This window comes from Oreochromis aureus, linkage group 1 (genome assembly GCF_013358895.1).
Source record: "Oreochromis aureus strain Israel breed Guangdong linkage group 1, ZZ_aureus, whole genome shotgun sequence".
NCBI classification, from domain to species: Eukaryota; Metazoa; Chordata; class Actinopteri; order Cichliformes; family Cichlidae; genus Oreochromis; species Oreochromis aureus.
In genome coordinates, this window is record NC_052942.1 from 4,626,251 (window position 1) to 4,653,226 (window position 26,976).

At 40.6% G+C, this 26,976-nt stretch overlaps 1 protein-coding gene across 2 annotated transcripts in view; it reads right to left on the reverse strand.

Moving 5' to 3' along the window:
* The window catches only part of fah (fumarylacetoacetate hydrolase (fumarylacetoacetase)), a 38,548-nt gene extending 14,307 nt beyond the window's left edge, over positions 1-24,241 (reverse strand). Inside the window, exons 1-8 of one of the 2 annotated variants that reach the window (XM_031726266.2) lie at positions 24,052-24,241; positions 23,354-23,464; positions 22,136-22,257; positions 18,844-18,893; positions 3,724-3,814; positions 2,472-2,569; positions 1,697-1,749; positions 1,409-1,508 (exon numbers count right to left, since the gene is read on the reverse strand). In XM_031726266.2, coding sequence (XP_031582126.1) covers positions 1,409-1,508; positions 1,697-1,749; positions 2,472-2,569; positions 3,724-3,814; positions 18,844-18,893; positions 22,136-22,257; positions 23,354-23,464; positions 24,052-24,132 — 706 coding nt within the window. In that variant the 5' untranslated portion in view covers positions 24,133-24,241. The remainder of the gene's footprint in view (positions 1-1,408; positions 1,509-1,696; positions 1,750-2,471; positions 2,570-3,723; positions 3,815-18,843; positions 18,894-22,135; positions 22,258-23,353; positions 23,465-24,051) is intronic. The other variant, XM_031726274.2, reaches the window with a different exon arrangement.
* Positions 24,242-26,976: the final 2,735 nt, after the last annotated feature.

Below are 26,976 nucleotides of genomic sequence, written 5' to 3' on the forward strand. Positions count from 1 at the left end.
TGGGGACTAAAGTGAAGAGTTCAGTATACACTAGTAAGACAGGATGTGCTTGAAATATCAAAAGTCCAGAGAATATGTTCCCTAACTTAAAAGACAACTCCCTACTTACTGGATATTTTAAGAGTAAATTAAAGTCAAATTCAAAGGTTTTGTACATTTAGCTTTTTATTTTTTCTAGGGCTTGTATCTCTCTGACACTCAGACACGAGAAGGCCTGGCTTACAATCTCCACTCTAATTCATCACAAATGTGTTGTATCAAGTTGAGAGGAGGACTCTGTGCAGGCTAGTCAAGTGCTTCCTCAGCAATGTCACTCAATCTCAGCATCCACTGACCTGTGATTTCACATGGCCTACCTGTCAGGGGCTGGGTCTCTGAGCCAGCATTTTGAGTTTCTTGTGTAAGGTTTGTGATTATAAGTTATAAGATTATAAGTTCTTGTGTTATTCTTATTCTTATTTAGGGTCTAGTTGAGTTTAGTTTAGCCATTACTACCATCTGTCTCCTTGGTTTTTGTGTCTTGTTTCTTGTCTAGTCTGTCATGTGTTTTAGGTCTGTGTGTTCCATACTGTCAAGCTTGTGTTGTCATGTCTATGTCTCTCCATGTTTCCTGTTTTATTTTGAAAGTCTTGTGTTTCTATGTTCAATGAACGTACTTTGAGAGAGGCTACATGAATCCCATGTGTCTAAAGTACAGGAGCAGATATTGCTGCTTTGCTTTCCAAGATGTTCATTGTTCAAGAACTACAGTAGTAGTTGTGTTGAAAAGGCACAACCTGTACTCCCTGAATAGGCCTTTGGAGTTGACGTCACAGCCGGGCAGGGCAGAAGTAACTCACCCAGTGTTGTGCAGAGGATTACAGAGTGCATACATATTAAACTAAACAGCAGACTCGGTTTGTTGCGACCGTAAAGATGTGGAGGGTGGAAGTTCATGACTTATTTTTTCACTTTACTTTAACCGGAAATAAAAAGAACTTTAAGTTACACTTTTAGTAGCTATAGCTATGAAAATATGAAAACACCTTGCAGCATTCATAGCATGTAAAATTTCATTCTATGAATATAAAAGGACAATTAGCTTTTACAACCAGATACAATGTGTCATTTGAACATAAATTATTTGAGTCTCATAGGTGTTCTTATTGAATAGCGTCACAACCATATGTGAAATGTAAAATTCTGTGAAAACCTCAGGTGTGTAGATAATTTCAGAATGAAGACAGTTTGACTATGGCATTGCAGTTAGTGGCGTACCAATATGATCTATCAACGTTTTGGGAGTCTCCCCTTCTTCTCCTGCAGATTATCTACTATAAACATGCCCATTTCTGTTGCATAGTAAAACCATCTTCAAGCATTTACAACATGAAAATGTTGGTGTGATGTATTGTTTAGAGACTCTTACCACTCCAGTCATTCATGAGTACCATTCCAAAGATGTGTTCATGGGCTTTTTGGATAGGAATTGGTTCCCCTAGCGGATTACCTCCTCCAACAAAGAATGCCTGATCACAAAGAGAAGCAGTTGTGAATATGAAAGCAACTAAATACTGATGTACCTAGACTGAAGTACAATACTGAATATTCTGACCAGAGACTGACCAGAGAAACTCATTCAGATGTTGAAATTAAATTAATACAATTACAAATAAAATACACATGGGCTGTTAGATTAAATAAACACATTAATCACCATCTCCAGTTCAATGTCCAGCTTCTTAGATGGGCCAAACACTGGAGGTTTTGCTAAGAAGAAGAACAAAGGCAACAGCTATCGTCAGCTATACGAGGTGAGACTGTGCCAAAGCTGCTCAAAGTCACAAGTACATCACGCAGAGTCATATTTGTGGACAAGTAAATGGTTTATATACAGCATATGATTGAATTTAGAGGCTAAAGATGCATTAATTGATATTCTGATTACTAATAAAACACAAATTAGTTAAGCAATATACAAACCAAAATAAAATAAAGTTCTTGAAAGTAGATCAGGAAAAGCCTTGAGGATTTTTAGCACTTATATGATGAATGTAATTTGGATCCTTTACCTCTGATTTGGTTCATCAGGGTAATATAGATCTATCTAATTTAGTTCACTTACTAGTCTCTAACTTTGCGTCTTGCTGAGCATATAGTGTAAAGTGATTTATCAAAACTTTTTTACTATTTGCTGCTGCTGTAAATTCCTTAGCATTAGATATCACTGCTGATTCATTAAATCCGCATTGATTTAATTTACTTATCCTATTTGATGAGTAAAGGTTTACATGAAATCTTAAGATGTAAATGGTTTGATTTCACAAGACTTGAGACTACTTTATTACTTATTACTTGTTATTTTGTTCTCTTTTTTATTCTGTTTCTTTCGCTGCGGGACCATGTGGACGTAATTTCATTCCACCTCATGTAAACATGTGATGCGAATGACAATAAAGAATCCTCTAATCCTTGAATTATAAGGATCTTACTCTGATCAGGCCTCATCTGGCCTGAAGGGCGGCGGATGGGAGTCCCAGAAACAACCACTGATGATGCCCGACCATGGTATCCCACAGGAAGCCTCAACCTGTATAATACAGAACCCAAGTTACTACAACAAGCTGCTGTGCCACTTTAAGTCTTCAATGTGTAAAATGGATAGGAAATTGATTTCTGCAATGACTGGCAAATAAGCTGCATTATTTCCAGTTATCTTCGAAATGTACAGTTAGTGACAACAAGAAGAAGAAGGGTAAAGGCATAAACTACAGAAATGAGACAAAGGTAGTTGAAGATGAAATATTAACCATAGTAAATAATGACTCATTTAATTATGTAGAAAAGCTCAATGTATGCAAGTGTGTGGGTAATTCTTCAAAAAATATTCCAAAAACAAGCATTTTTAGGCATGTAAATAATGTTGAATACTAAGAAATTTCAAATCACATATGTTGCCAAAAAGTGCCAAATAGCAAAACGTCTGACTTTGAGATTATAAAACCCACTGTAACATTTCTGTTTCAGTTCAGCAGCATCGTTGGTCATGTTCATATTTTGATTGCTGGTTTTCTGGACTTAAATGTCTTCCAAATCATATTTTCAAAGTGTTTATATGCAATAAAATCCAAAAATAAATTATGCGAGGAAAAAATCAACTTTTTCTATGTTTCAGCCTCGGTAACTTTTACACAGTGACATCTGCTGTAATATTTACACAGATTACTGTGGTTTACAGAAATACTCTATTCATTTTGGGCATGTCATATTACTGTATGGGTGTTTAGTTTGGCAGGTCTTTTGGTAGCAACCAGGGACCCTATACAATATATGACATGTTGTGGTTTACCATTTGCCCTTTGGAGCTTTTAAATTGCTTCATTTTATAAATGAACTGTTAAAATGAAGGTTAGTGCAACCTTCACTGCCTGAGATTAAATTATCCAATATCCAGTACAGTGTGTCAGATTCAGAGGGGCACACACTTATACTTAGCATTATTCCCATGAGAGCTCACTTTATGACTGAGGGATTCAGTGGGGATTCCTGCAAGTCCACACCAATGCTCTGAAGTACAAATTAATTAGGCGAACCTTGTAGTGGCCCTGAGTATACCACAGTTTGTGAACAGTTTGAAATGATCTCTTTCAGCCTATCTTTTAATATTACTACACATTAAGGCCTCCCAGTCAGCATTTTCTTCATTGTATGAAGTGTTTACTGTTGGTTGGATTCACAGTGTACCAGTTTGGCATGAGAGCGTTCTCCTTTCCCCGGAACATGATCCCAACATTATTGGCATGATCTCTGGAGGAGTAGAAGTCCGTGTAGTCGCCTATAAAAAACAGACAGTTCATGAATGGCATGGATGTGTTCTTTAACAAATATTTGAGTGGTCTGCATGCCTAGGCACTTGATTCAGTGTACCATTTCGAGATCAAGTATAAAAAAGCTTATTTTTGTTTGTACTCTCTGCCTCCTGCATTCTGGGTCCACTATATGATTCTCCACACAGTTACATTTGCTCTGTCACAGCTGACGTAGGCTCATTATTTTCAGCACAGTAAAAATGTGTTGTGCTGAATTTTGAAAGTGTCTTGAGCCACTCCTATAGAACGCAATGTCCTTGTCAAAGAAAAACCATTATTTGATGTGTGTGTGGCGGGGGATGGTTTACGATTGATCGACCTGCGCGGCATCTGCAATCACGCCTCTCCTGCTTAAAAGTTTGGAGATTTGGTTAACAATGTGGTTGGCGGTGTGTTGAGCTGTCAGCGGGCTAGCTGCAGCTGTGTGTGGATGTACAGCAACCGTGTGAGTGTTAATAAAGTATGTTGAAAAGCATGTTTATGCCATCGGATCTGCTGTGGTCATTTACACTGTTGCCGAAACCCAGGATGGGGGGCACGGCAGACCCACAACCAGGCCGGCACGGCGAGGAGCTGGCCCGAATGGTGGCCGAACTGGCGACCACCCAGCGGGAGCAGGCGGTGGTGGCATGCCGCAGGCAGGAAGAAGTGCGGGCCTGGCTGCCCAGCTCCGGACCTGGCTGTTACCACCGCCAACCCCACCAGTGTGCTCCGACGGCGCGGGAGTGGTGGAAGACTGGATCCGGCCCCTGTGCCAGCACGCAGCCTGCCTCAGCGCCCATTCCCACCCCTCGCGTGGGAGCCGGTGGGGCTCGGCAGGGACCGGTGCCTGTTCCTGCGCACCAGAAGAAGGCTGAGGAACAACCGCGGAGCCCACCAACTCAGCCCGAGCCGAAGTGCAGAGCGGCGGAGGCACCGTGTGGGGAGCTGCTTCAGGCGGAAGCGGCGGGGGGTGCCGCGGGAGGAGGTGCCGCAATCGTCTGAGGCGGCGGAGGCGCAGTGCAGGGAGCTGCTCCAGCCGGGAGCGCCGGAGGCGGTGGAGGAGTCGTGTGGGGAGCTGCTCCAGCCGGGAGCGGTGGAGAAGCCACGGGATAAGTCGGAGGTTCCCGTGCTAGGGGAGTCCGCACGACCGAAGCCTGAGGTCTGCGGGCTGAGCAGAGCAGCCTCCCCTCCACCAGAGGCCGGCGCGTGGAGTGGTCCGGCATGCTGGATGCCTGCCCAGCCGCCCGTCACCCCCGGCTCACTGCCACGCCTGCTGCGCCGCTGCTTGCCACATGGGTGGCCCTCGGTCCAGCGCCGGGGCTGCCATTGGATGCGCGGGCGACCCCTGGACGCACCTTATCACTGGTGCCGCTGGATGCATGGGGGCCGCCAGAACGGACACCTCCCTGCTGCTGGCCCAGGGGCTGGGGGCGCTGACGGGGTGGGCCGGTTCCCGCTCCTGGGGGAAGGGGAGGATTAGGTTCGGCCGTGTGGTGTCCCCGGAAACCACACGGCCGGAAACTGTCCCGCGGCCTCAGTCAGGCGATGGGGGTGTGTGGTGGGGCGTGGTTTACGATACTGCTGCAGGTGCGATTGATCCACCTGCGCGGCATCTGCAATCACGCCTCGCTTGCTTAAAAGTTTGGAGATTTGGTTAACAGTGTGGTTGTTAACCAAATCTCTAAGCAAAGTGCAGGTGTGCAGAGCTGGCAGCGGGCTAGCTGCAGCTGTGTGTGGATGTACAGCAACCGTGTGAGTGTTAGTAAAGTATGCTGAAAAGCATGTTTATGCTATCGGCCATGTTCATTTACAGTGTGAAATTAATCAAAAAAGGCTTTATACACAGGTATATGTATATATATATGTGTGTGTGTGTGTGTGTGTGTGTGTGTGTGTGTGTGTGTATATATGTATTATATATATATATATGTGTATATATATAGGTATATAAATAATGCAGTGGTTCTTAACCTTGTCGGAGGTACCGAACCCCACCAGTTTCATATGCGCATTCACTGAACCCCTCTTTAGTGAAAAATAAAATATGATTTTTTTCAAATTCAAGACCTAGATATGTTTTTTTACTGGTGCACAAAATGAGCCGTGCATGTCACGGCAGAGGCTCTACTGAACCCCTGAGACCGACTCACCGAATCCCTAGGGTTTGATCGAACCCAGGTTAAGAACCACTGATATATATATATATATATACATATATATATATATATACATATATATATATATATATATACATATATATATATATATATATATATATATATATATATATATATATATATATATATATATATATATATATATATATATATATATATATATATATATATATATATATATATATATATATATATATATATATATATATATATATATATATATATATATATATATATATATACATATATATATATATATATATATATATATATATATATATATATATATATATATATATATATGTATACATACATATTAGGGGTGCAACAATACCGTATTGATATTGAACCGCTTTGATACAGTGCTTTCGGTTCGGTACGCATATGTATCGAACAATACAAAATTTTTAATTTATTTTATCAACTTTTCTTCTAACGATGCTGTCTGTGTTGAGGGCTCAGTGGATCTGCGTTCGACTACTCCGCCTAGGCTGCACTGTCGAGTGCAGATCCACTGAGCGCAGCGCAAGCTAGCAAGACAGAAGCTAAGCTTGTTGCAACATGGCAACTGCCTCAACGCTACCCGAAATTGAACCTCCCCCACCCTCATTCAGATCCGGCGTTTGGAACTATTTTGGTTTTCATGTGAAGCATGACCCTGATGGTAAGCGCGTCATGGACAAAAGTAAAACGGTATGTCGGATGTGCCACGCGATCCTCAATTACATTGATGGGAACTAGTGCGTTAGCGCAGTTAGCTCGTTAACGTGTTGACGCCGTCCAGCCTCAGGCACGGGCGATCTGCTGTGTAACTCGTTAACGGAGATTTGCCGCGTTATGGCGTTAGTGTCATTTTAACGAGATTAACGCTGACAGCACTAGTGGGAATACAACAAATATGACTGCATATTAGCGCCGACATCATCCTAGTGCAAAGACAAGTGGAAGCAGACAAAAACAACAAACACGCATGCTACAAACTTTACCCGAGTCATTTAGACAGCCGTTAGCACATGATTCTACTTATATATGTATGTTATATATATATATGTTTAATGTGCTGCTGAGACTATACCCCAGAAGAAGCGTATAGTATAGCTTTTATTTTGGAAAGAGCCCTTTCTCTGTAATAAACTCTCTTTTCCAAAGATGAGTGATTTCTCGATCTGATAGATTTATTTATGTTTTTTTATTATTTTGTTGTTTCAGCAACATTAAATTTAAAAACTGTACTTTTGAGTTAAAATATATATTTATAATTTTAATAAATGACAAATTAAAAAGGCATGAACATTTTTTTGTATCGAAGAAATATCGAACCGTGACACCAAAGTATCGAACCGAACCGTGAATTTTGTGTGTCATTGCACCCCTAATACACACACACACACACATATATATGTATATATATATATATACATATACATATACATATATATATATATACATGTCGAAGCGGTTAACACGTGAGGAGCGGATCGAAATCGTGTTGATATCTGATGAACGCAGTAACCGGGTCATTGCAGCAGATTTCAATGCAAGACACCCTACGAGACCACCCATCTCCCATGCTACAATCAGCAAACTGCTTGCTAAGTTTTGTGGAACTGGTTCAGTGTTGGATTTGCCAAAATGTGGATGCAAGAAAACTGTCACTAATGAAAAAACATCAGTGGCTGTCCTAGCTTCATTCACCAAGAGCCCACAGCGTAGCAAGAGCCCACAGCGTAGCACTCACCGCATGTCACTGGAGAGTGGCATTAGTCGAACATCCCTTCGGCGGATATTAGCTACTCACAAATGGCACCCTTACAAACTCCAGCTACTGCAGCATCTCAACGAGGATGACCCAGATCGGCGCACAGAATTTGCAGAATGGGCAAAACAAAAATTGGAACAGGACCCTCAGTTCATGCAGAAGATTTTGTTCAGTGATGAGGCAAACTTTTATGCCTTTTAAGTTAACTTTTAAGTTAACAAACAAAACCACCGCTATTGGTCTGACACTAACCCACACTGGATGGATCCCTCCAAGACTGTTGGAACAACAAAAGTGATAGTTTGGTGTGGTATATTGGGTACAACCTTAGTGGGTCCATTCTTCATCAATGGAAACCTCAAGGCCACTGGATGTTTGAAATTGCTACATGATGATGTGTTTCCCTCTTTATGCACTGAAGCTGGCACGTTCCCTGAGTTTTTCCAACAAGATGGTGCACCACCACATTATGGGTGCCAGGTCCGAGCATTCCTAGATGAACAGTTTCCTGGAAAGTGGATTGGTCGTCGTGGGCCAGCTGAATGGCCCCCAAGGTCTCCCGATCTGACCCCCTTAGACTTTTATCTTTGGGGTCATCTGAAGGCAATTGTCTATGGTGTGAAGTTACGAGATGTGCAGCACCTGAAACTACGGATACCGGATGCCTGTGCTGGCATTTCTCCTGCGGTGTTGCTATCAGTGTGTGAAGAGTGGGAGAAGAGGGTTGCATTGACAATCCAACACAATGGGCAGCACATTGAACACATTTTATAAGTGGTCAGAAACTTGTAAATAACTCATGAAAGAATAAAGTTACGTTGAAACCAAGCACACCATTGTTTTTCTTGTGACATTACCAATAAGTTTGATGTGTCACATGGCCCTCTTCCTATTGAAAAAACAAAGTTGTATCCAAGATGGCCGACTTCCAAATGGCCACCATGGTCACCACCATCTTGAGGAGTTTGCCCCTCACATATACTAATGTGCCACAAACAGGACTTTAATATCACCAACCATTCCCATGTTATTACAGTGTATCCATATAAATGGCCCACCCTGTCTGCATATATATATATATATATATATATATATATATATGTATCGATATATACAGTGTTGGGCAAGTTACTTTGAAATAGTAATTCAATTATAGTTACTAGTTACTTCTTCAAAAAAGTAACCGAGTTAGTAACTGAGTTACAATATTCTAAAAGTAATTAATTACTTGGAAAAGTAACTATTATGCGTTACTTAAAAAAAACAAACAAAGAACGTTTAACCTCTGGCGTCCAGGGTATAATTGGCCATTTTTTACTACTCTTGATTTTCTCTCCACATTTTACCTTTAAAAACTATTTACTTTGCCTTGTTTGGTATCATTCCTTTTAGCGCAACCTCACGTGCCTGAATTTACAGTTATGTTCTCATTTTGTCATACTGTATAACCAGAATTGATCTAAAATCAGACAAAAAACATAAAATCACAGTAGAAAAAGTTATATTTTTACTGTGACAACCATAAACATGTTTAATGAATCATATTTCATAACTTCAAATGCAAATATTAATTGTCAATTTTAAAATCCTATGCACAAGTTTTGCAAACAACAAAGTTATTTGCATCCATTTACCTTTTACCCTTTTTTAAAATAACCATTTCAAACTATTTAAAGAACAATCAGCTGTTCTTTAATAAGATGCCACACAAATTATTTGTGCCACTCCAAAAAAATCATTTCCCAGTCTTACTTGTTATCATATATCGTCCACCTGGGCCTTACACAGAGTTTCTCTCTGATTTCTCAGACTATCTGATTTAGTGCTCAGCTCAGATAAAAAAATTATTGTGGGTGATTTTAACATCCATGTAGATGCTAAAAATGACAGCCTCAACATCGCATTTAATCTGTTATTAGACTCAATTGGCTTCTCTCAAAATGTAAAAGAACCCACCCACCACTTTAATCACACTCTAGATCTTGTTTTAACATATGGCATACAGGGAGTGCAGAATTATTAGGCAAGTTGTATTTTTGAGGAATAATTTTATTATTGAACAACAACCATGTTCTCAATGAACCCAAAAGACACATTAATATCAAAGCTGAATGTTTTTGGAAGTAGTTTTCAGTTTGTTTTTAGTTTTAGCTATTTTAGGGGGATATCTGTGTGTGCAAGTGACTATTACTGTGCATAATTATTAGGCAACTTAACAAAAAAACAAATATATACCCATTTCAATTATTTATTTTTACCAGTGAAACCAATATAACATCTCCACATTCACAAATATACATTTCTGACATTCAAAAACAAAACAAAAACAAATCAGCGACCAATATAGCCACCTTTCTTTGCAAGGACACTCAAAAGCCTGCCATCCATGGATTCTGTCAGTGTTTTGATCTGTTCACCATCAACATTGCGTGCAGCAGCAACCACAGCCTCCCAGACACTGTTCAGAGAGGTGTACTGTTTTCCTCCTTGTAAATCTCACATTTGATGATGGACCACAGGTTCTCAATGGGGTTCAGATCAGGTGAACAAGGAGGCCATGTCATTAGTTTTTCTTCTTTTATACCCTTTCTTGCCAGCCACGCTGTGGAGTACTTGGACGCGTGTGATGGAGCATTGTCCTGCATGAAAATCATGTTTTTCTTGAAGGATGCAGACTTCTTCCTGTACCACTGCTTGAAGAAGGTGTCTTCCAGAAACTGGCAGTAGGACTGGGAGTTGAGCTTGACTCCATCCTCAACCCGAAAAGGCCCCACAAGCTCATCTTTGATGATACCAGCCCAAACCAGTACTCCACCTCCACCTTGCTGGCGTCTGAGTCGGACTGGAGCTCTCTGCCCTTTACCAATCCAGCCACGGGCCCATCCATCTGGCCCATAAAGACTCACTCTCATTTCATCAGTCCATAAAACCTTAGCAAAATCAGTCTTGAGATATTTCTTGGCCCAGTCTTGACGTTTCAGCTTGTGTGTCTTGTTCAGTGGTGGTCGTCTTTCAGCCTTTCTTTCTTGGCCATGTCTCTGAGTATTGCACACCTTGTGCTTTTGGGCACTCCAGTGATGTTGCAGCTCTAAAATATGGCCAAACTGGTGGCAAGTGGCATCTTGGCAGCTGCACGCTTGACTTTTCTCAGTTCATGGGCAGTTATTTTGCGCCTTGGTTTTTCCACACGCTTCTTGCGACCCTGTTGACTATTTTGAATGAAACACTTGATTGTTCGATGATCACGCTTCAGAAGCTTTGCAATTTTAAGACTGCTGCATCCCTCTGCAAGATATCTCACTATTTTTGACTTTTCTGAGCCTGTCAAGTCCTTCTTTTGACCCATTTTGCCAAAGGAAAGGAAGTTGCCTAATAATTATGCACACCTGAAATAGGGTGTTGATGTCATTAGACCACACCCCTTCTCATTACAGAGATGCACATCACCTAATATGCTTAATTGGTAGTGGGCTTTCGAGCCTATACAGCTTGGAGTAAGACAACATGCATGAAGAAGATGATGTGGACAAAATACTCATTTGCCTAATAATTCTGCACTCCCTGTAGAAACTGGACATTTAACAGTGTTTCCTGAAAACCCTCTGCTGTCTGATCATTTCCTGATAACATTCACATTTACAATAATTGATTACACAGCAGTGGAGAGTAGACTTTATCAAAGTAGATGTCTTTCTGAAAGTGCTGTAACTAAGTTTAAGAATATAATCCACCCACTGTTATCATCTTCAATGCCCTGTACCAACATAGAGCAGAGCAGCTATCTGAACGCTACTCCAACAGAGGTCGATTATCTTGTTAATAATTTTACCTCCTCACTACGTACGACTCTGGATACTGTAGCTCCTGTGAAAACTAAGGTCTCAAATCAGAAGTACCTGACTCCGTGGTATAATTCTCAAACACGTAGCCTAAAGCAGATAACTCGTAAGCTGGAGAGGAAATGGCGTGTCACAAATTTAGAGGATCATCATTTAGCCTGGAGAAATAGTTTGCTGCTTTATAAGAAAGCCCTCCATAAAAGCCAGAACATCTTACTATTCGTCACTGATTGAAGAAAATAAGAACAACCCCAGGTTTCTCTTCAGCACTGTAGCCAGGCTGACAAAAGTCAGAGCTCTACTGAGCCAACAATCCCTTTAACGTTAACTAGTAATGACTTCATGAACTTCTTCACAAATAAAATTTTTATCATTAGAGAAAAAATTACCAGTAATCATCCCACAGATGTAATATTATCTACAGCTACTTTTAGTACCATTGATGTTAAGTTAGACTCTTTTTCTCCAATTGATCTTTCTGAGTTAACTTCAATAATTAATTCCTCCAAACCATCAACGTGTCTTTTAGACCCCATTCCTACAAAACTGCTCAAAGAAGTCCTGCCATTAATTAATTCTTCGATCTTAAATATGATCAACCTATCTCTAATAATCGGCTATGTACCACAGGCCTTCAAGGTGGCTGTAGTTAAACCTTTACTCAAAAAGCCATCTCTAGACCCAACTGTCTTAGCTAATTATAGGCCAATCTCCAACCTTCCTTTCATATCAGAAATCCTTGAAAGAGTAGTTGTCAAACAGCTAACAGATCATCTGCAGAGGAATGGCTTATTTGAAGAGTTTCAGTCAGGTTTCAGAGCTCATCACAGCACAGAAACAGCTTTAGTGAAGGTTACAAATGATCTTCTTATGGCCTCTGACAGTGGACTCATCTCTGTGCTTGTCCTGCTAGACCTTAGTGCTGCGTTTGATACTGTTGACCATAATATCCTATTAGAGCGATTAGAACATGCTGTAGGTATTACAGGTACTGCACTGCAGTGGTTTGTATCATATCTATCTAATAGACTCCAATTTGTTCAAGTAAATGGAGAGTCCTCTTCACACACCAAGGTCAATTATGGTGTTCCACAGGGTTCAGTGCTAGGACCAATTCTATATACACTAGAAAAATTTGCATTTCCTGCGAAAATGCTGTGTGGATGCCTTAACGCTGAAGCTGTCTGCTGAAAAGCTGAAAAAGCTGAAAAGTTGCATGGTGGTGAAAAAAAACATGTCACCCTGAGCAGGATTCGAACCTGGCCCTCCTGGTCTCAAGACAGCTACTCATCTCACTGAGCCAAACTCATTCTCTCAAGAAGAGGAGGAGAGACCGACAATTCTGCTAAAATGAGCAGAAGCTGCTGAGAAGAGGTGAAAAGGCTGAAAATTTTGCAGAAAAGAGGTAAATCAGCAGAATTTCTGCAGAAAAGAGGCAAAGGAGCAGAAACTTGCGCTGAAAAGAGATGAATCAGCAGAGTTTCTGCTGAAAAGAGTTTTTTTTCTGAAAACAGCCCAAAAAATGGAATTTGTGCTGAAAAGGGTGAAAGAAATGAAAATTTTGCTGAAAAGGGGTGAAGAAGCTAAAGTATACCAAATCAAAGTATTTGTGCCAAAACATAGTGTTTCTGCCATATTGTGGTATTTGTGCCACAAAAGTTACTACATTACAACATGAATACGGATTAAAGATGAAAGAAACTGGCAACAAATTCCTCCACTACAAACCAGTCTGATACCACTTCTTTGCAGTGTTCACGTTTAAAAGGCACTACCCAAAAGCGCCACAAGAGGGCACTCCAACACAAGAGAAGAGGTGAATGAGCAGAATTTCTGCTGAAAAGAGGCAGAAGGTTCTGTATGTAGAAAAAGAAACACTGTTGAACCATGTGTGAAATAAATAAAGAAATGAAATGAAAGAACAACCTGGTTCTGCTCAAATTCACCAATCAGAGGTACTGCCTCAGTCTGCTTCATCAGGCTGTGTACTTGTTTCTGCCATGGAGCGTTAACAAGAATCTGAGGTCCATATTAGAAAAGCTGCTAAAATCATAAAACTTTGCAGAATTGTAATAAATTAGCAATATAAATTACAGGTCTGTGATAGTGTATAAATTTGTAGTGAAAAAAAAAACGTGGACCAAGGTGGGATTGAACCCACGACCTTTGAGCTGCAGAGCCGTGTCATTACTGATTGCGCCACCAGGAAAGGGGGCGGCGGCGGTCTGAAAGACAGATACTTGGGCAGTCAGAAAATAGATCGCGGTGAGAGGCGAAAAACGCCGTTTTTTGGAGTTACAAAACGTCGTGTAACTCAAAAACTAGGAGGGCTAGCAGCATAATTCTTGTACTGGGTGAATCAGCGGACTTTGGTGTATTTTGACAGCGATTTTCATAGCTCGTTCTACCTCCGTCGCGGAGATATGACGAGAGAAGAAACGGCTTCATTTCCAGAGTTTGAAGACTGAGAGAAGGACAGATTTCCACCCCTCAAACAAACGTAATTCATTGCTCAACGGTAAGATAATTGTAAAAACTGCTTGCACTGTGAGTGTCAGCAGTGTCTGAAGATATATTGGCACAAGCCTCATGTCCTAACTTTGCTTTGTTAAAGAGATATGGCGATTTTAAAATGCCTCCCGTTACAGAATTTCAGCTCTGAATTTCAAAACCTCCCCATAGACTTTGAATGGGGAGTATTGAGACCTTGTGTCACTCCAAGGCAAATTGCGAAAAAACGGTAAATCTCACAATAAACATAGTGACATTGTCTGAAAGCCAGCAAAAATACCTACGTTTTGATGTATAATTTGTGGGGGTTGAGTGCAAATTGAGCCAGTAGCAAGAAGTTGTTTAGACATGAAGAGAAAATTCAGAAAGGACCAGCCCTCACTCTGACTTAATTGCATAGCAACCATAGCAACGCATGTATTTTGTGAAAAATCACAATGTTGCAACTGAAAACTTAAAGAGGTATAAGATTAAAACGGCAGAAGATCTGAAAAAGCTGAATCAGACAGGAATAGCCCAATAATCTGAGAACATTTTAAAGTTTGAATGGAGTTTCTAGGTGAAAGTATGACAAAGTAGTTGAGTTTCAAAGACAAGCAAGTTTTAGCAGAATTGTGGAAGTTTTCCATTCATTTCAATGGGACAAATTAAAGGAAAAAAGTGTAATATTTTAAAAAGTATAACAGTAATAAACACCAAAAGATATAGCCGGCATTAGCAGAAAGAGCAGAACAGTTTAGAGTTTGAACGGAGAAAATCGGCTGAAAACTGTGGGAGTAGATCCACGGCGAAAAACGTACGGAAGCGACAGGAATAATAAAGAATAAAGAGAAACAGGAACTCAATAGTGTGGAAGCCCTTGAGGGCATCCACACAATTACGCAAGTAACCCTGGCGGAAGGGGTTACATGAATAGGATGAATAGGATGAGGGACCTATGGATTCTTCGATACCCAACATCCACAATGACGGCGAAACAACTAGTAGCTCAGTGTTCCAACATTCGAAAGAAGGGACTGCTCTCACAGCTAGAGATTGACGAGGTACAACATAAATGCTACGGCAAGGAGGAGTCAGGACGCCAGGTCAGGGGGGAGATATCATCACCCCCACACAGATTGGGTACATAGCCCCAAGTGCGATAGGAGAAGGATCGTTGAGTGCATAGGAGAAGGATCGTTGAGTGCGAGAGGAACTGACCTGAAAGATAGGATCATGGCCAAGCTTGAAACCTGGATCCCCGTGAAGTACCCTCAGAAGGTCTGCTAGATGATGTTAATGCAGCACTACGGACGATACCTACAACCACGATTACCGACACTAACAAGCTGATCTACACTACAGCAGCAGTGATCAGTGAGATGCTTGGCTACAAGTTGAACAGCCACAAGGGGCAGTACCCTCCATGGAGAAGGAGGCTAGAGGGCAAGATCAAAGTAGCACGGAGGGAGGTTAGCCAACTAACGGAGTTGCAGAAAGGTGCGACAAAGAAGAAATACAAGAAGAAGAAATACAGCAAGCTATACCTGAGGCCTTGGAAACTGCCAAGCAAAGACTCACAGCCTTGGCTTGGCCACCCGCTTGAGGAGGTACACCAGAGAGAGAGAAGGCAGGAGAATAAACCAGCTGTTCTCCACAGAACCAGCAAAGGTGTACTCTCAGTGGCAAGGGAACAATAACAGAACAGCACCACCAAGGCTGGAGACGGAGCAATACTGGAAGAGCATATGGGAGAAGGACGCAACCCATAACGGCAATGCTCAGTGGCTAGTGGATCTGAGGGCAGACCATAGCGACCTGAACAGGGTCCAGTAACCATCACAGTGGCAGATATCCAAGAAAGGGTCTCCAGTATGAAGAGTTGGACAGCACCAGGGCCTGACATGGTTCACGCCTACTGGCTGAAGAAGTTGACTGCACTCCACGAGCGTCTTGCAGCACAAATGAACCAGCTGCTAGTTAACGAGAGACACCCGGAATGGCTAACCGAAGGTCGGACGGTCCTGATCCCCAAGGACCCCAAGAAGGGACCGGTCCCATCCAACTACCGACCAATAACCTGCCTCAGTACTACATGGAAGCTCCTGTCAGGCATCATATCGGCTAAGATGAACAGGCACATGGGTCAATACATGAGCGGGGCACAGAAAGGGATTGGCAAGAATACCAGAGGCGCAAAACACCAGCTACTGGTAGACAGAACAGTCAGCCGAGACTGCAAGACCAGACTGACCAACCTGTGCACTGCCTGGATTGATTACAAGAAGGCCTATGACTCAATGGCCCACAGCTGGATACTGGAATGCCTAGAATTGTACAAGATCAACAGGACCCTAAGAGCCTTCATCAGGAACTCAATGAGGATGTGGCGTACAACACTAGAGGCCAACTCCAAGCCCATAGCACAAGTCACCATCAAGTGCGGGATCTACCAAGGAGATGCTCTGTCCCCACTGCTGTTCTGCATAGGCCTGAACCCCTCAGTGAGATCATTAACAAGACTGGCTACGGATACCGACTACGAACGGAGCGGTTGTCAGCCACCTCCTGTACATGGATGACATCAAGCTGTATGCCAAGAGTGAACGAGACATCGATTCACTGATACACACTACCAGGCTATACAGCAATGACATTGGAATGTCGTTCGGACTGGAGAAGTGTAGTCGGATGGTAACAAAGAGAGGGAAGGTAGTCAGAACTGAGGGGATTGAACTACCAGAAGGCAACATTTGAGACATAGAGGACAGCTACAAGTACTTGGGGATCCCCCAGGCGAATGGGAACCATGTAACGGTGGTCCCCGTGGTAATCGGAGCACTAGGTGCAGTGACTCCCAAGCTAGGCGAGTGGCTCCAGCAGATCCCGGGAACAACATCGGAGATCTCTGTCCAGAAGAGCGCAGTCCTGGGAACAGCTAAGATACTCTGGGAACAGCTAAGATACTGCGCAGGACCCTCAAGCTCCCAGGCCTCTGGTAGAGGACCCGAGCTTGAAGGATAAACCGCCCGCAGGGGCGAGATGGGTGTTTTTTTTTTTTTAGATATATATATATATGAATGACATCAGAACAATGCAGGAGGTTCTTACAGGCACCATTCTTGCCATTTTCTTTGGAAATAATGATATTTCTACATGACCTTGAGATTTTGAGTGGAAGTTTATATAAATTCGTCAGACACACCATTAAAATCAGACAGGTCAAGTACAATGACATTAAATCACATTAACTCAAGTTTGATAAGTGTTAAGAAAATGTATTTATGAATTACTGGTATATACAAGTGTGTTTGTGTAGTCTGAAGTTCTTTGGGCAGTCAGTAAGATTTAAAGACTAGAAAAGTGCTACAGTCAAGAAATTCTAAATAACAATAATAATAATAAAAATAATACATTTTATTTATAGGCGCCTTTCAGACCCTCAAGGTCACCTTACAGTAGCACATAAACAATACCATAAAAAACATTTAAAAAAATGTATATATAGCAAACATGGTAGATAAAATTTAGACATAAACAATCATAAAAGCAAATATAAAAACTGAGCAAGGTAAAAATGGCCTAAGACAGATCAGGTGTATGCAATTCTGAACAGATGGGTTTTGAGTAGTGATTTAAAAGAGGTGAGACAGTGTGTGGTCTGTAGAGCAAGTGGAAGTGCATTCCAAAGTCTCGGGGCAGAACAACTAAAGGCTCTGAGTCCCATGGTAGTCAGGCGAGCAGGTGGAACTGACAGAAGGGAAGCTGAAGAAGAGCGGAGTGTATGAAGGGGTGAGTATGTATGGAGAAGATCGGATAGATATGGAGGAGCGAGGTTATGAAGTGCTTTGAAAGTGAGAAGCAGGATCTTGAAATTGACACGGAGGTGAATTGGGAGCCAATGGAGCTGTTTAAGAACAGGTGTTATATGTTCAGTGGATCTAGTTCTGGAAATAATACAAGCAGCTGTATTTTGAACCAACTGCAGTTTATGGAGGGATTTATGAAGTAGACCATAGAGAAGACAGTTACAGTAATCCAGACGAGATGTGACAAGAGCATTGACAAGTATGGCGGTACTGTGTGGTGTGAGTGAGGGACGAAGACGGTTAATATTAGGGAGATGAAAGTAGGAAGACCGAGTGATATTATTTATATGTGCTGTGAAGGACAGAGTGCTATCGAGAATGACACCAAGACTCTTAACCTGAGGGGAGGATGTGACAACAGAGTTATCAATGGATAATGAAGGACTGGTTGGAACTGTAGTCAGTTTTGATCTGGTGCCTATTAATGACTCTCTTACTGCGTCCAAACTCAGCAGCTATGGCACGCTGCAAGAGACCCTGCTTATGCAGTTTAACAACCGGTTTTTTGCCTTTGCTATTAGAACATCATGATAGTGTGATTACCTGACAGAAAATGACAATGAATCCACATTTTTGCACAGATTTGGCATGTGGTCCTAAACTTTTGATCAGCTGTAAAACAGCCTGTTTCAATTAAATGGGTTGTTTTCAATAAATTGCATGCTCAAAAAATGTTTTGTCTCACTCCCATTTGTTCTTGTTGCATGTTGAAGCTCTACTTGGAAACTTGTTTTACAATTCCATCTCTTCAATAATCATGCAAAATATCGGGGCGGCATTTTTCAAGTGGTCTTTAACTTTTAATCGTGACTGTATATAAAAGCAAGTCCATTTTCACACAACAAAATCTCCGATAAGAGAAGTTTAGGTGAGGCTTACCAATGTTTGCAGGAAGGTGCATGGTGACTGCACTTTGATGGATAAATGCTCTGCACAGACAAAGGAAAGAGGTAGATATTAGCAAAATAAGCTTTCTCAAAAGAGGATACACACACTTATGGACATAAAATCTCCTGAAGACTAAATAATACAAAGATAAGAACATTTCAAGGGCATTTCCAGCAACTTTATATGTGGCTCAAAGGGGATTAAACAATACAAAACTGCATTTACAAATACAGAGACACTTGTAGAGTGCTAAAAAAAATCCAGGAAAAAAACCCCTTAATATTCTGGCAGCTTGGGCACCAGAAAAATATCTGAAAATAACAAAATTTACCATCACATAAAACTATGGAAGTTTTCTGTAATTTAAATACAATAAATGTGTGTGACCTTGTGGGATACTAAATTAGATTGCAGTTGTTTTAGCTTTAAATTTACTAGAATCACAGACTTTGTATATTAAAAATAAATGTAGTAGTAATAATAAATAATGTAGTAGTAGTATTAAAAACAATGACATTACCTATTAATATGGTAAAACACTGTTCTAATACAATTAATCAGCCCTCTAACAGCAGAAAAGTATTGTTATTAGTTGGGCTTTATTATGTAATTTTATGTGAACATTTTTGTACTTTTTATCCATAATTAATGCAATAATATTCTGTATCGCCCATTAAACAAAAGTCACAATATTTTTATTAAACTGGTACATTGGGTTTAAAAACACAGCAATCTACTGTTTATTTTTATATGGACTGTATAATAGGTTTTTACAAGTATTCTAGCATAAAGTTAATGGATTTACCCTTTAAAAAATATCAAAAAATTGTTATTGTAATTATAATATATTGTTAATTACGGATATTATAATACACATACTGATTGATATGAATATCGAAAGAGCTTAAACAAACACTAGCTTTACTTTGTGTAATAATATTTGGTCTTAAAACATTTTAAAGTAAAAGACAAAACTCAAAAAAGAAGAAATTTGCTGCTGTAAGACCATTTCATCACCTTATATAATTTTTTCAAAAATTAGAGAATGATGAGATTTTGTTTTACAATGCCATCTCTTCAATAATTAGGACACAATTACTTGCTTTGCCTCAGCACTTAATTCTGTTAACAAACAGACCACAACAGAAAACTTCTAACAACCATGTCATAAAAAAACAAAAGTGCTTTGTTCAAATGGCTGTTAATGAGCCATAAAAAACAGCAAGCAATTAAACCAAGGGTACACTAAATTTAGAATCACACTGAACATGGCAAGTTTTCCTGGTGCTGCAGACACCTAAAGATATTTAGACACTTGCAGACAGCAAAATTATTTTTCAGTCTAGTTGACAACAGGCATAGTTTCTATGCTTGCTGTGAAACAGTGCAGAGGTAGTCTAGCTCTATCACTAGAAATAAACCACTACAAACTTCACTGGTGGTGGATAGCTATATTCTGAGTACACCACATCTCCAACTTCCTCACCTAAACTGTTGAAACTGGAGGGCAAATATTCTAAATATCATTAGCCACATTATATTATCTCTATATATCTCTATATAGCTCTAGATAGATAGATAGATGCATGAGTGGGGCACAGAAAGGAATGGGCAAGAATACCAGAGGCACAAAACAACAGCTCCTGGTAGACAGAGTAGTGGCCCAAGACTGCAAGACCAGGCTGACCAACCTGTACATTGCCTCGATTGAATACAAGAAGGCCAATGACTCGATGCCCCACACCTGGATCCTGGGATGCATCGAACTGTACAATATCAACAGGACCCTAAGAGCCTTCATCAGGAACTCAGGTTTTTAGAACACGGTAGTTTACTTGATCATACTAACTTTAGCTACTTACCTACCTTTACCTACTCTGTCAGGGGTATTAATAGTTAGTCATAGTTAATAGTATGTGGTATAAGTTAATATCTACAAGAGACAGTCCTAAATATAATGTATGAAATAAAAAAGGTTTTAGCTACCTTGCAGTCCTTAGCAGTAGCTAGAATGTGAGGTTTGCTGCTGTTAAAATCCATTGGTTTATGTAAGCATGGTTCTATGAGGCAAGCCAAAAAGGAGGAAAATGGTGGCTAAAGTCAACTGTTGGTGCCTCAATTCTTTTCCTTCATGCTGGGCTATAATAGAAAATGCAGACTCCCAATAAGCAGCAGTCTGCCACCTACTGGCAGCTGGGTCTTTGCTACAGTGTCTAGTATTGAAGTGGCAATTTAAAGGGATGCACACTGACTGTTGCCCTAATTAACATAATTTCATCTTAATGTTAATAAACCAAAATAATCTGTGTCCTTTCTTTTTTACTGCCGCAGAAGACGGTGGTGTTGCAAACCCCACAACCCTGAATTGGACAACTGGGAAAACATGGATGGTATCTTATTTTTGTGTACTGGAAATTTTAAACAGGTGTTCCCCCTTCTTTCCTACCTGAAATACTTTTACCATATTATGTATTGTCATCCAGATGCTGTGAAAGAGGGTCCTCAACATGCCTATGCAAATCTAATATATTCATGTGTATAATTCTTTTAAACCTAATTATTAGCATTTTGCACGTGTTTCCAGTTTATTCCAGACTTCCTGATTCTTTCTGATTCGTGTTTTATTCAGTTATCATTGCCATGGTATTAAATTGCTGCTTGTTACACCAAAACTGCCACAGTTGTTTCCTGGTCATCACTATCTTTAAGTTTGTTTTAAAAGCTTATTAAAATGGATATTAATATGTTATTAAATAGAAACAGGCAGTTTTGGATTTTGTAACTGTTTCCGACTTGTTACATAGAAACTACCACAGTTGTTTCCAGGTAATAATCGCACACTTTTCAAGTTTGTTTTAACACGTTATTAAAACGGCAGTTTTGCGGTTTCTTTCATTTTGTTACTTAACTATTACCACTTTATCACCGAGCTGTATTTCCACATTGTTACCCCCAGTTTTTGGGCACTTATTATCCAGTTACATAAATTTATGTGTAATATTACTCAACTGTAACCACTGTTGCTACCATTATATTACTTGGATATTAAGTGGTTATTACTTTGGTAATTAAGTGGTAATAACTTAGAAATCACCACATTATTACGTTCATGTTTCTGCCTTGTTACCCTACTATTACTACTTCATTACAGAGCTGTAATAGAAAGTGCTACCAAAAATATATGTATTTTCTAAGAGAAAAATAACACAGTAGCCTGAGAACGAAGATGCAATGTACACTATGCTTTGTACTGTACACTCCTGTAAACTGTAAACAGACTGACCTGCTCCGAAGGCTCATATCATCTCTCAGTGTGCTCTCATTGGCTGACAGCAGCATTTGCACTGTCCTTCTGGCTTCCCTCCAGGCCTCATAACCAAGAGCCATGAATGCATTCAGTGTAGGCTTATAGGGGACACAGATAAACGTTAGTATATGATCCACCAAGTAGCCTTTCCCACTAAGTTTTGGTACATTTCTTCAATGGAAAATGAAACAAATAAAACTTTGGCTGATGCACAATACATTAGAAGGCTAGATCACAATCCAAGTGTAGGGGTTCTGTGTGACTAAATGTACACAGGAACCACTTGATCACTTCCAGCTTTGTCTATTGTACTGTGAACATATCAAAAAGTAGAACAAGTAATGACAATCCTTTTGTTCTAATGAAAGCTGCTTAATAAATGAATATACTTAAAAATATTTCTACTGTCCTGTAATTTAGGATATGTAAACTATATCATCAACAGAGTTCAGAATGTGATTCTTCCTGACTGATCTGTATACATGAAAAGATAAATATTTACATTGCTTTGAAAAAATATTTGCTCCCCTTTCTGTTTGTCATATTTGTCCCACTAACATGTTTCAGATCAAATAGATTTTAATATTTTAATAAATTTTAATATTATAGAAAGACAACCCTAGTAAATACAAAATAGTTTTTAAATGATGATTTAACTTATTTAAGAACTGCCACCAATGGCAGCATTTAAAAAACACCATCACCATTTGAAAGGTCCATTAACAAATTTCATTATTAGACAAAGATATCCTATCAAAGAAAACATGAAGGGGGAAAATGTTTTCAAGAGCACTGTATAAATCTTTTTTTTTTTTTTTTTTTTACTTTTTTCAAAATTTAGTAGAGGTACTATTTAAAATTATTAGGTTTAAAGAATGCATATTTGTCTTTCTAAAGGATGTTTAGACAGAGACTTGCAGTCTGTCATGTTACAGAGAATGCCAAATTTGTAAATTTTGTAGCTGCACTATTCCTGGAATCTTTATTTTCATGCCTTTTTTAAGGCATAAGATTGTCAATTAAAGATCTAATCTTTAACTGACACAAAAAATTAACTCGCTGGACTGTATTGATATTCTACTGTATGATGAAGAGACATGTAGTATGGCAGTAATATTTCGTTTACTGAAATTTTGTTTAGCTAATGTCAGATTAAACAGGTAACCTGTGTTATTGGTTAATGTTTAGACTCACCTGGTCAAAGACACCTTGATATTTGGAAAGCACAGGTCCTTTAAACAGAGACTTCACTGCACTGAGGTCTAGGATCTGGTCCCCAATCGCAACACCAATGCGATGTCTGGGCTTGGGAAGTACATACATCCACAGAAATACACGTGACTAAATATTATCTACTATGCTTTCACATACACCATACTTCCACCACCAGTTTTCCAGTGCTATGTACATCAGGGCAAAAGGCTCCCTTTAATGCAAATAATAATTCCCTACTAATACCACTGTTCTCTCTTCACATTAATTTAATTCTCATTGTGTCCTGTAGATGGAAGCATTGTCATCCAACCACCCCATCAGGCCAAAAACATTTCTTTATAGGATAAAAGTGATCACACAGTACTAGTTTGTATTAATTTGCAGTGATCATTATTTGTAAAGGGACAAGTGGACCCATACCAGGCAAGAAAACAAAGACATTGAATGTATGTATGTATGTGTGTATGTACGTATGGGGGGAAGGGTTGAGGTTTTTCATTCAATTTTAATCAACTCTCTTTGTCTGTGTGATTAAACTAGTGTTGGTGAGCAGAAAATTCCCATGGATAAGGTTTTTACTTAGAGAAAAAGAGGCTCTGCTGTCATCTCTATCTGTTACTGAAAAGTTATGCAATATTCCTTCATTATAATAATAGTAAAAAGCAAACTACACTTACATTGTCAGATGTAGAGAATATTCCATAAGGAAGGTTGTGGAAGGAGAAGTCAGAAGTTGGATCTACTGTTATAAAGGACATCTTCTCTTTGGCAGCTGGATTCAACTGAAGCTTACTGACTAACCAAAAGACTGAGCAGTAAGCTCTTCCAGATGTTTAACTTTAGAAAGGCCCCACCTTCTACTGGACAGCCAATCACATGTTGCCTAGAGTATCCACCTCTAGCTAAGGTCTCTGGAAGTTAATGCAAAACAGCCACATAAATGACTCAGCAAAACTGTAGCCTCATCTCTTGGCGGAGTATGGAGAGAGGGAAAGTTTATGCACCTTAGTAGAAAATGTTAAAGAATGTCAAAAAAGGGCGATGGTCATTTTAAAAAGAGAATTACCGCTTGCTCCAAAAGGTAGCATGTGAAAGATAAACTAAGTGGGATGACGTGAAAGCCAGACAAGCAAAATCCTGTTAAGAAACAATCAAAATAATTAATGCTGCCAATGATCACAGTGATAATTATGATATCAGTGTAGTCACTGGCAGTCTTTTTAGGAGTCAAGATATGTATCTTATGTACATGTTAGCTTCAGGTATTATCAGGTTTTTACCATTATATTACCATTACACATTTTGGCTCACAATGGCTGACATTCATGATTATGGTGTGCATCTAGCCATTTCACCATTTTCAGGTGTTAACGTTAAAAATTACCTAATTAACTTTGAATGAAAAAGCCACAAGTAAGTAAGTAACACTTGTATGATTGTGACAGATGCCATCGTTATGATATTGTTTTAGTATTATTGATAGAAAATGTGCTGTCAGTCTTATAGAATTTAACTAAAGTGTTACCAAATTTTTTTAGTTCAATAAAGTTCAACACATAATTTGCCTTTGATGTCTATGCTTTCCATCAGGAAGATAAATGAATGAGTTTGAATGAGTGGCACTTCACAGAGGCAATTACTTTTTGTGTTTAAAAAATCTAGTCCCAAAAATTGATAGAAGTGATGTGTGTAGTTCTGTGATGTAGTGGGTCAAAAAATATACTGAAACACACAATGATAGTCTAATACAGTGAAAATATAACAGATAACAGATAACACCAAATCCATTCTTACCCTTATTAAAACTGAGGTTTTGTGTAATCATACGTGCATTTTGATTTTTCTTCTCCATGAACTCTCCCTTTCACTCATCTGTTGTATTTATTGCTGAACTATCATGAGTTTCAGCCCAAAGGGAAGCAAACATTTTGGGCTTCATCACAGCCTGTGGATACAGGCTGTTGGCCATTCTGGACGTTCTGGCCTGTATGGACCTGTACCTTCTCCCTGAGGGCAGCAGGTGGAAAAGGTGGTGCGCAGGGTGATGTTGGTCCCGCAGGATACTGTGCACCCTCCTCAGACAGCGAGTGGGGAAGATGTTGCTAATCTCTGGCAGAGTCGTTCCAATAATTCTGCCAGCTTCTTTCATCACCCGCTGGAGTGCTTGCTGGTCGGCCTTGGTGCAGCTGGGGAACCACACTAGAAATCCGTACGTCAGAACGCTGCTGATGGCACAGTTGCAGAAGTTCAACATCAGAGGTCTGGGAATGTGTGTGCTCCGCAGTCTCCTCAGGTAGTAGAGGCGCTGTTGGGCCTTCCGTACAGCTGAGGTGATGTGGTTGCCCCAGGACAAGTCCTCAGTCACAGTTACCCCCAAGAATTTAAAACTGCTCACCCTCTCCACCGCCTCACTGCCAATGAAGAGAGGCAGGTGGTTGTTGTGACCTTTCCTCCGAAATCTACAATAATCTCCTTGGTCTTTTGGTGTTTAAGACCAAGTTATTGTCGCGCACCATGACTCTAGTTGTTGCACCTCTGTCCTGTAGTTTGTCTCATCGTTGTTGGATATGAGTCCGAGCACTGTAGTGTCGTCGGCAAACTTAACAATGAGATTAGACGCGCAGGAGGAAATACAGTCATGAGTGAAGAGAGTGTATAGCAGAGGGCTCAGAACACACCCCTGAGGGGCACCGGTGTTGACCACAAGGGTGGAAGAGGTGTTCTTACCCACTCTGACGCTCTGTCTACGGTTAGTGAGGAAGTCCACAATCCAGTTGCACAGGGAGGAGTTGAGTCCCAGTTGATGGAGTTTGGGACGGAGTTTGTATGGCCGGATGGTATTAAAAGCTGAGCTGTAGTCTACAAAGAGGAGCCGTGCATAGGTGTTCTTGTGCTCCAGGTGCTCCAGTAGTGTATGCAGCACTATGGCGATCGCGTCCTCAGTTGACCGGTTCTCCCTGTATGCAAACTGGTGCGGGTCCAGAGGTGGTGGAAGGGCAGCTCTGATGTGTTTAATGACCAGTCTCTCCAGGCATTTGGCGGAATGGGGTGAGTGCCACAGGTCTGAAATCGTTCAGACATGTGACATTTGACTGTTTGGGGATGGGAACGATGGTTGCTGCTTTGAAACAGGATGGTACCAGTGAACAGGACAGCGAGGTGTTATATATAGAGGTGAAGACATCCGCCAGGTCCGCAGCACAGTCCTTTAGCACCCGGCCCAGCACTCCATCTGGTCCGGCCGCCTTCCTGGTGTTAATGCTGCGGAACACCCGCCTCAGCTCATGAGCGCTCAGGACTGGAGCAGGGTCGGTTGAGGGGAGTGGGGACAGGACAGGGTCGGTGTTATCCCTATCAAAACGGGCATAAAAGAGGTTTAGGTCCTCAGCCAGAGTAGGACTGTCGGCTGAGGGTGGTGGTGTTCTCCTCTTGTAGTCCGTGATAGCCCTGATGCCCTCCCAGACCTGTCTTGGGTTTGTGCTGTTCTCAAACCTGGCCTCGATGCGCCTCCTGTGCTGCTGCTTGGCAGTCTTGATGCCTCTTCTCAGGTTAGCCCTGGCAGCACTGTATGGCTCCAGGTCCCCGGAATGGAAAGCGTTGTT